Source organism: Chenopodium quinoa, unplaced genomic scaffold (genome assembly GCF_001683475.1).
Source record: "Chenopodium quinoa cultivar QQ74 unplaced genomic scaffold, ASM168347v1, whole genome shotgun sequence".
NCBI classification, from domain to species: domain Eukaryota; kingdom Viridiplantae; phylum Streptophyta; class Magnoliopsida; order Caryophyllales; family Amaranthaceae; genus Chenopodium; species Chenopodium quinoa.
In genome coordinates, this window is record NW_018743331.1 from 5089934 (window position 1) to 5100365 (window position 10432).

The window sequence follows — 10432 nt, forward strand, 5'->3', positions numbered from 1 at the left end:
ATGTCATCATATATAAATTACATAAGTAACAAAATATAAAAATGAAAGCCGACCAATCCGATCTAATCAAACCATATGCATACGAATTTATATGTCATCTAAGAGTTCGAAATACAAATTAAAAATACTTGTAATTTAAATAAATAGAAGCAGTTTGGAAATACAAAACAATGAAAACATTTACCGACAACATTAGTTCATTTTTGTATAACAAACATCCATATTATTAGTACATGACTTCATAGTTAGGTTGCTTGCACAATCCTTAGTTAAAAAAAAGAAAAGAAAAAAACCACGCACATACACAAAATAACATTAAAACCTTAAAAAGATAATAATAATAATAATAATAATAATAATAATAATAATAATAATAATAATAATAATAATAATAATAATAATAATAATAATAATAATATTCGTGACACCTTGGTGGTAGGGAAGTTTATGGAGTTGATTTTGGTGGAGGGACCTCGTCTCGGTCCATGTTAACGTTGAGGAAACGGAAGTTTTCTGGCCCACGGAGGACCCACGTAGCCGTCTGGTCGGTGTCTTTCCTCTAGATATTGCTCGTCCTGTTCATGGTGTTAAGTTGCTTGGTGGTCCCGTCAGTGTGGATGCCTCTTTCTGTGGTGAGCTTGTTTCGCAGAGATTGTCGAAGACCATTGTGCTCATGGATGCTGTTGCTAAGCTTGAGGATCCCCAATGTGAGTTCTTACTGCTTCGTGCGTGTACTGGGGTTTCAAAACTCTACTTTTCTATGTGCACTTGTCCTCCTCGTCTTTTTGAAGCGGCCTAAATTTCTTTTGATGTGGCCCTTCGGGGTTCTTTGGAGCGCATTGTAACTGCTTCGGGGCCAGGTTTTGGTGATTGGCAATGGCGACTAGCCAACTTACCTTTTTCTTATGGTGGATTGGGTGTCTATTTAGCGGGTGATGTTCGACACTATGCTTTCCTTGCGTCGCGTTTGCAGTCTTCTGGTCTTCAGGCTTCGCTTCTTCGCAATTCTGGTATTGTTGGTCCAGGTCCGGCCTTCGATGGCGCTCTTAGTCTTTTTAATAGGAATGTGGAGACTGACCTTTTGCGTAACCCTAGTGAGATCGCTGCCCCCAAACTCATGAAGAAATTGGCAGATATATATTTCACGAAGGTCACTGCATCTGTAGAATCCACTTTCTGCTTATCTCAGCGTCAGGTTGCCTTATGGAAGTCCCAGCAGGGGGATCACACTTCTGCCTGGTTGCGAGCGGTCCCGATATCAGGTTTGGGTCAGACTATGAATGGTAAGACTTACCGTTGTGTTCTTTGCTACCGGTTGGGTGTTCCCTTGTTCTCCGTTTCGACACCTTGTTCTGCTTGCTCAAGAGTTTTCGATGGGGATTGTTTTGGGGATCATGCAGTGTCTTGTGCTGGGATGGTGGGTATTAAACATCGGCACAATGTTGTTCGTGATACCCTTGTTGATATTTGTTTCCACTCTGGGATTTCTGCAAGGAAGGAGGTCAACGTTAGGTTGACTGGAGGGAACGATGGGGCTCTTCGACCAGCAGATGTGTTGCTTTATTCTTGGGATAGAGGCCTAGATGTATGTGTTGACTTGACGGGGTCTTCTCCATTGACACAATCTGGGTTGTCTGACTTCATTCCTGGTCGTGTTGTGTCGGCTGCGGCTCAACGGAAGCGAGACAAGTATGGGGCGCGTTGCAGAGCTATTGGCTATGGTTTTCTTCTTTCTCCTTTTCTTCATTGGGGGAATTAGAGAAGGATGTTGTTGCGTTGCTGAAGCGGGTTCAGGCGTTCGTTAGGACTCAGGATATTGGTGCTCGTGCAGCTGCTCACATCTTCAACATGATTGGGTTCACTATAGCTAGAGGGGTGGGGGCCCAGATTGTATCTCGGCTCCCCACTAATTTCTTGTAAATCATTTGACTTGTAGGTTTTTGTTGATAATAATAATAAATATTCATAGTTACCAAAAAATAATAATTATTTATTTATTCATTTATTGACACAGTAAAAAAATTGAAATAAAAATGATTAAAAATAAAAAATAACCAAAAATATATATGACATCATAAGTGCATTAGGCGGGAATTTTTTTAATGAGAAAGCAACACGTATACAGTTTGGGGAGATAATGATGTCAGCTATTTCCATTTTTAGTAATAATTAATAGATTAGGCTGTAGATGTTTTTCAATCAGAATATTATACAAAAAATAATGTCCAAATCTTTCCTGTAAGTTAGGAGAAATTCATATGTTAGAATTAGTAATACGGAGTATTGCAAGTAAATCTAACTATTATCAAGTAAGTTGTTGATTTTACTAACTTGTTATTAGAAAAGTGGTTACTTATTTCCTTTAATTTCTCTTTATATGAAAACCTATAATCTTTCTATAAATATTCATTATTCGATTGAACTCATTCACAACAACTTTACCTCAAACTCCAAATCCAACCACAGTTTCTCATTGCCATTCTTTTCTATAAAAAGTTTCCAACTCTATTTCTATCTTTTTATCAAGGCGAAAGTCATTTTATAAGAAAATAAAAACTTTAATTTTTATACTCTTCTTGAACCTTAATTGATCGTTTTTCTAACCATTATTATTTTAGTTTCTAAACTTTTTAGTGATATAAGATTGTGTACCTCTTACATTGTTGTCATCTGAAATCGTCACATTGCCCAAAATCAGGATTAATTAAGTATAACATTCCAACTATATTGGTATATATTAGTTACATGTTCTTTTCATAAGTAGCATTTTGCATTGAACTTAATTTCAGTTACATTATCCTATATATATTTATAATTTGTAAATTTCTTAGTGATAAATTTTCACCTGTATTTAATTTATATGAATGTAACAATAATGTCTCTAATCATTGGTGGAAGCAAAATACTATGTATTGTAATAATAATTACATGATCAAGGCCAACCATGATAGAATGAGGGTCAATACTTTTTAATTGTTTCAACAAAGTTGTAGAAATTAGATAAAAATTACTAATCAATTAATGACAAGAAACAAAGAAAACTACTTATATATATTTTTTTTTTAAAAAAAATTGTGTCTTTAATTAAATGAAAGACAAAAATTATGGGTGTTGTACATTAGAATTTTGTTGAAAGTTTTGTAATAGGATTTGGTCCCAAGTGTTGCCATTTAGAGAAAAGTCTTGTACAAAGTATATGTTGATAGCAATTTTAATATTTATTAGTCACTAATATATATATTCTTTTATAGATTTTTGAACGATAAAGTTGCATGACAAACAATAACTAACGATATCATCGCCTCTCTTCACTAGTGGAACACAACATATTCCAAATCTAGTGGTATGTATTTATAACCAATTACATTAGCAATCATTTTTTGAAGATTGTTTTATATTGAGATGTAAAAATATTTTACTAAAATTCGAATATACTTTTGTTACATGATTGTAGAAAAATGACGGATTCAAGTGTAACGTATAGTGTGGATGATGCACTAGTGAAATTAGGGTTTGGAAAATACCAATATTTAGTACTTGGATATGCTGGAATGGGATGGATTGCAGAAGCAATGGAGATGATGATCTTGTCATTCGTCGGACCGGCCGTTAAACTCGAATGGAAGCTTAGTGCTGCTCAGGAAAGTCTTATCACTACCGTTGTGTTTGCAGGTATGCTCGTTGGAGCATATTCTTGGGGTCTTGTTTCTGATAAATATGGAAGAAGGTATACCTAAACCCTATGATACCCGATGCATGTCATTTTTCAGGTTGTATTTCCCGGTTACTATTAATATAATTATCGTTATTGTTATTGTTATGGAATATTACTATTGCTACTATTATTCATTATTATATGATCGACTGTATATGTGTGTAGGGGCAGGTGACGCGTGGTCATCATGTGCCCCTTTTAACAATTTTCTAGTACATAAAATTGTACAAAGTATTACCTTAGTTAAAATAAAAAAACGAAAATATCATTTTTTATATTTTTTTTAAAATTAACTTCCTATAAACCAAATTATTTTGAGTTTATATAGTTTGTAGAGTTTATATCTTTATCTCAATTTCTATGATGCAAATAATTTCTCTTTTAAAATGAGCAAATAAATACAAAATGTTATAACTTATTCAAAGTTTTGGTGTACCTAAAGGTAGGTACACCCGATGAATGATAGGTGACGGACTCCCTATTTGGAAGTGCTATTTATTATCTTTGGGTTGGTAAACATTTTAATTAGATTTGTTTGTAGAATAGATCTTCTTGTTTTTTTTTTTTTGAAAAATTAGAAATAATAATCTCAACTTTCATGAATTTTGCTAGAATAATTCCAACTTTGGATTATTCTGTAATAATCCGAACTTTGGAGGTCTTCTTTAATCTCTAACCGATCAACAAAAGTCAATGACCTATTATATCAAGTCACTTGACACGTGTAAAGTCTTAATTGATCCCAAAAAAAAAATAAAAAAAAAATAAAAAAAATTACAAAAAAAAACCACCCAGCCAAAACCCCTACCACCCTAAGAGTTCCGGCAGGCCCCCCAACCTACCCACCTCCCTCGTCGGACCGTCGGACCTCCACTACCATCTAAACCACCATCACCGCCCTGCGCCGCTAATTCCCCTCCCCCAATGCCGCTAATTCCCCTCCCTACGCACTGGTTTGGGGACTCCCAACCTCCCTCCTTATCTCCTTTTCCTGTTTTCCAACGACCACTCCCTCCCCTGAAATCTCTTCCTCCACTCGATGAAAACCCTTTAAAACCACACCCCCCCCCCCCCCCGGAAAACACCAGACCTTTCTTCCTCAATTTTCAAAGGACAGCTTTTATTCTTCAAATTAAACCGAATTACATTTTATTTGATTAATCAATTCACGAAATGAAGACATATATGAAATGTAATTGCTTGAAAATTGTTGAAAATAAATTAGGGTTGCAGTTTTGGTTGATGTGTATTTTTTGATTGAAATAGAGTTTGTTTGGTAATTTCAAGGTCAGTGGCTGCGGCTGGGGTGGCTGTGGTGTTTGGTGAGGCAAGAGGGGAAGCCAACAACGGGTGGGGCTGGGAATAGGGGTCTCGGGATGAAGGACGTCAGATAGGGGTTGGAGATGGTGTTTTCAAGGGTGGGGGAGGGTCGGGGTCAGGTTTCACGGTCTGAGCATGGGTTTTTTGGTGAAAGAAGGAGAGGACAGTGGGTGGGGTTGGGGGTTTCGGTGAGCAGGGGTGGAGGGTTGGGTGATTTGTTGGTGTTTTTTTTTTAGTGGTTTTTTTTTTATTTTGGTTTTTTTTTTTTAATTTTTATATTTTTATATTTTTTTTAACCAATTAATTTATGACACGTGTCACTTTAACAAAATTTTTTTTTTACCCATTCAATCGGTAACCAGTATTTGGGATTGAAGAAAAGGAAGGACCCCCAAAATTCGGATTATTCTTGAATAATCCAAAATTGGTATTAATCTAGCAAATTTATGAAAATTGGGATTATTATTTCTAATTTTTCCTTTTTTTTTTTTTTTTTTTTTTTTTTGGGTTTAAGTCATTATCTTTGATAGTAGTATTAAATTAGTATATATTTTAAATTAATCCAAACAATTTACTTGCACAATTCTTCAGTATCAAACTCAACATGGTTGAATAATTTTAATCCAAACAATTTACTTGTATGACTCATTCACATGAATACATGATCAGCAAATGTTGGATAAGAAACATTATCAGATCAAATTTAGAGATGTGCATACTTTCATTTTTATAAATTTATTTATTTTTATGTCAATATCTTTGTTAAAATTCTACATTTTTATTACAATCACATATTTTCTAATGTATATAACTTAATTATTTCCATTGCTATCCAAATTTATGAATCTCATATAATACCAACAAATTTGTATCAGGAAAGGATATATGTTCTCAGCAGTATTAACTGCTGCAGCTGGATGTCTAAGTGCAGGTTCTCCAAATTACGCAGTCTTGCTAATATCACGTTGCATTGTAGGCAATGGCCTCGGCGCTGGTCCTGTACTACTAACCTGGTTTTTAGAATTTGTACCTGCACCTAGTCGCGGTACATGGTTAGTCCTTTTCCAAGCCTTTTGGACGGTTGGTTCTATTGTCGAGTCTGCCTTAGCCTGGGTATGTTCACTACTAGCTCTTTCTTCCCTTACCACATTTTTTTAGTTTCGACTTTTTTTATTTCTATGTTACTCAGACTCACTCAGATTATTCTTAAAGCTAATAATCCCTACCGTTTAAAAAGTTTGAAAAACTCTTATAAATAGTTTGTGAACATTAATGCCCTTAAAAATGTTTGTTACTTATTTGCCCTTATTAATGTTAATTGCATTTTTTTTAACGTTTAAGAATAATGTGCAAACATTTATACACCTAAAAATGTTTGTTTACTTGTTCACTTATTTTTTTTGTACATATTTTTTCAATGTTAAGTGCCAACAACTAAATTTGTGACATAAAAGCAAGTCAAAAGAACTCAAATTCCTTCAAATTTGATAGGTTGTAATGCCGAGGTTAGGATGGAGATGGTTGCTGGGTCTATCAGCTTTGCCCTCATTTGTTTTGCTCATATTCTACCTAATTACACCCGAGTCACCAAGGTACTTATGTTTGAAAGGTAGAAAAGCCGAGGCCTTTCAGGTATTGGAAAAAATGGCCAAAGTAAATGGCAAAGAACTGCCTCCTGGGATTCTCGCAACTGATATGGAACTAGAAGAACAAAATTTCGTCGAAGATGATGGTGCTGTATCGAAAAATTGGAAGGATACAGAAATGAGTGTACAACGATCAATTATGATACTCCTTTCACCAAAATTGATCCGTACAACAATACTTCTTTGGGTCGTGTTCTTTGGAAATTCCTTAGCTTACTATGGTCTCGTGTTACTCACTACTCAGTTAAACAATGACAATGTATGTGGTCCTAACAAGAACAACGTCGAGGATAATAGTCCCGGTGCTGGTATCAATTATAAGGAAGTCTTCATCACTAGTATTGCAGGTATGTTTTGTTAGTTAATGACAGAGTACAAAACATATTCATGTGATTCAACCATCAGCTTAATCTTTTGGTTGAGTTGATCCACTAACATGATAGATTATAAAACATATTTCTGGGATTAAATCATCAGCTAGGAATATGTTTTATACTCTATCAACTAACTTCCTATTACAATGTAACTTTGATAAAATGAACACACTTTTGACATGTTTTTTTGTCAATTCTTGAAGAATTCCCCGGCCTTGTCATTGTTGGACTACTAATTGATCGAATTGGGCGTAAGAATTCAATGGCACTTATGTTAGCTGCCTGTTGCGCGTTCTTGGTGCCTTTGGTAGCCCGTCGATCTGAAACTTTAACAACCGTTCTTATGTTTGGTTCTCGAGCATGTATTATGGGAACATTTACTACTGCTTTCATTTTTGCTCCTGAGGTATGTCAACAACCTTGTACATTTCACTCAATTTTTTCAATAATCTTTTCTATATGACTTTTAAATTTGTTTTGTTTTTATTGTACAATGTAGATATATCCAACATCTGTAAGAAATACCGGGTTTGGAACTGCAAGCTCTATGGCAAGAATTGGCGGTATGGTCAGCCCTGTCGTGGCTGTAGCCTTAGTACAAGGATGTCATCAAAAGGAAGCTGTCCTGTTTTTTGCCGGTGTAGTCTTGGCTACAGCCGTTGCTGTCTTGCTCATTCCATATGAAACTAAAGGCCGCGAATTGACTGATAGTGTTGGTAGTACTAAGCATGATAGAAAGAAAGTTACCAAAGAAGAGATAGATGTGCAAAGACCTCCAACTTTGAATAATGCCTAGGACTCTTAGCAATTACAAGGGAATTATGAAACTTCTTAGTTTTTCAAACTTCTGATCTTTTTATTCAGGAGTTTGTATGTTTTAGGTACTTTTTTTTATCAAATATAAAGAAGGTAGTGATAACTATTTGTTTTAATGTCTTAGTTTAGTTGCCACTAATTAGTGAACTTGTTTGAGCAAAAGGACTCTCCTAAGAAGATAGCATGGAATCTTTGATTATGTGATGTTTAAGTATAGGATTTGTACCTGTACTAAATTTTGAGAATTTTAGAGATCAATTAATTTTTTTATTCACATTTTCTTCATCTTTATGTTTACATGTTAATTGTTTTATATCACATTTTAGTAGTATGAATCATGATTATGTATATTGCATTCAATTACAAAATCCATCATCAATAACAGTTTTTAACCTCATACTAAAGGAGTGTTTAGAACGTGTCAATTTCAGGTGCAAATTTTTCTCGTTAATTTTTTTTTTTAGCTTCCTTTTTTTTTTTTTTTTTTTTTAGCTTCCTCTCTCTGTCTTTATGAAGAATTTATTTTTTAATTAATTAAATAGAAAAACCTAATACATTATACTTGTATACATTATCACATATTCACTTTTTGATGCCAATTAAGCATCTACATGGATGATCCTCCAATTCCTATCAAATTAAACAATTAAAATGAAGTTATTTAACCATCATTTGATATGTTGATATGAAAATTAACAATTGAAAACACATTAACTTAAGAGTTTATATTGACTGTAAACTGCTATACAATAATACATTAATATAAGTATCTAACAATACAAAGTCTAATTGTACTACGGTGTATATGATAACAGATTAAACTTTTACTTTATCTTGATTCTGTTGGGCTTGCTAATTTTGAATTGGGCTAGACATACAAGTCCAGCATGAAGCACGTTGTTTATGAGTCAAATACTTTATCTTAATTCTGTTGGGCTTGCTGATTTTGAATTGGTAAAGACATAGAAGTCCAGCATGAAGCAGGTTGTTTATGAGTCAAATTGAAATACTTGAGCTGATGATCGACTCGCTTGATTAATAGCCGTAGCCTCGATCAATGATTGATAGAGTACCGAGCCTAGCCAAGTTAAGCCGAGTCTCTTTGGGCTTGGTCTCAGCTCGGCTTATTAACACGCTTATTCCTCATCAATTTTTTTTTTTCTTTTTATTTTTTTTTTTTTTTTACATTAAGATATTTTTAAAGGTAAGGAGAAAGACTGATTGTATTTCAACCATCATGGTTTTTTTGGTTCGATGTTTATAAAGTGTCTCTGGTATGGATTAAACCTCAACTTTAAGGTTGAAAGGTACAATCTTTCCCGCTCGATAAAACTGAAAACTTTTATACAAATAATGTGTATGGAGTTTATAAAAAAGTCTTTTAGTTACTGTCTTACGAAATGGACGTAGTATGAAAAAAAGTCCAACTTAAAAGGGAGTTCATAGTCGATTTTGGTATTCAAAGAGTACCCTCACTAATTGTTAATGCCAAACTAATTTAAAAAATGATAATGCCAAAATAAATGACAACACAAAGGTTGACCTAAGAAGTTGGACCATGGAGAGTGAAAGTTGGGAGCACAACGTGCATGAAGAGACAAAAAAGGATCTCATGATTAGTAAATCAAATCTATTTTATTAATCTATAATCCTTCTTGTATTAAAATTATGTTAAATTGTTGTTAGATTGGTAAAGTTGAAATTTTGCCGTACTGTTGAATATTCCATCTTAGCAACTTGATACAACTTGAGATGCAAGTTGAGTCCGTGTAATTTGGTAATTGGAACTCGTAAATGGTATGTAGTCTACTCTCCTACCAACTTGGACTGTTACCGGAAATCGGGCTGAACCGAAACGTCTTTCGTCTTAAATTTCTAAATGTCGGGCTTAATTTGGTTTGGTTTTAATCAATATCGGAATCGGACTGACTCCACGGTTTAAGATTAGAAAACAACTATTCTTCAGCTTGTGTATTTATAAGGTACAAGTATATAGACAAATAAATAGCTTTGGTTACTTCGTAGTTACAATCTTAATCAGTGTGGCTGACTATACCGTGTGGTCGCTTGTTAAAGAAAAAAGTAATTCCTATAACACTGACCTAATAACCCTTAACTAACACTAGCCCTTATAACACTGACGAAATAAACCATATAACATTGAGCGAGTAAACCCTATAATATTAACAAAGTAACCTCAATTACAACTGGTTACATGGTGTAGCTAGCCACATATAAAAATTTGTAAAGAAATTTAGCTAAAACTTTTGTAGATAAAAGGCATTTAATAAAAAAAAAAATCAAATAGCATTTGTAAATTACTAGTAGATAGTATCCTAATTAAAGTATTTTTTTTTAGAGACAATTAGAGTAAAGTATTAAGTAGTACTAATATAAGAAATTAACATGGCGATTACTTTCTACTTTTCGAGGTAGTAAGAGAAAATTAAACAAACTTAGATACATAAGTATATAATAATTGTATTTTTCTCCTTTGTTTTTTAGTTGTATCATATTGAATGTTTACTCAACCAGAGAAGAAAAAAAAAAAAAAAAAAAAA

The 10432-nt window shown here is 33.8% G+C and overlaps 1 protein-coding gene across 1 annotated transcript; it reads left to right on the forward strand.

Annotated features, from left to right (window-relative positions):
* Positions 1-3458: 3458 nt before the first annotated feature.
* On the forward strand, positions 3459-8340 carry LOC110737813 (organic cation/carnitine transporter 7-like). The gene is made up of 5 exons (XM_021918160.1): positions 3459-3727; positions 5911-6148; positions 6527-7028; positions 7259-7461; positions 7555-8340. The coding sequence occupies exons 1-5, from the start codon at positions 3459-3461 to the stop codon at positions 7849-7851; spliced, it is 1509 nt and encodes a 502-aa protein (XP_021773852.1). The 3' UTR covers positions 7852-8340.
* Positions 8341-10432: the final 2092 nt, after the last annotated feature.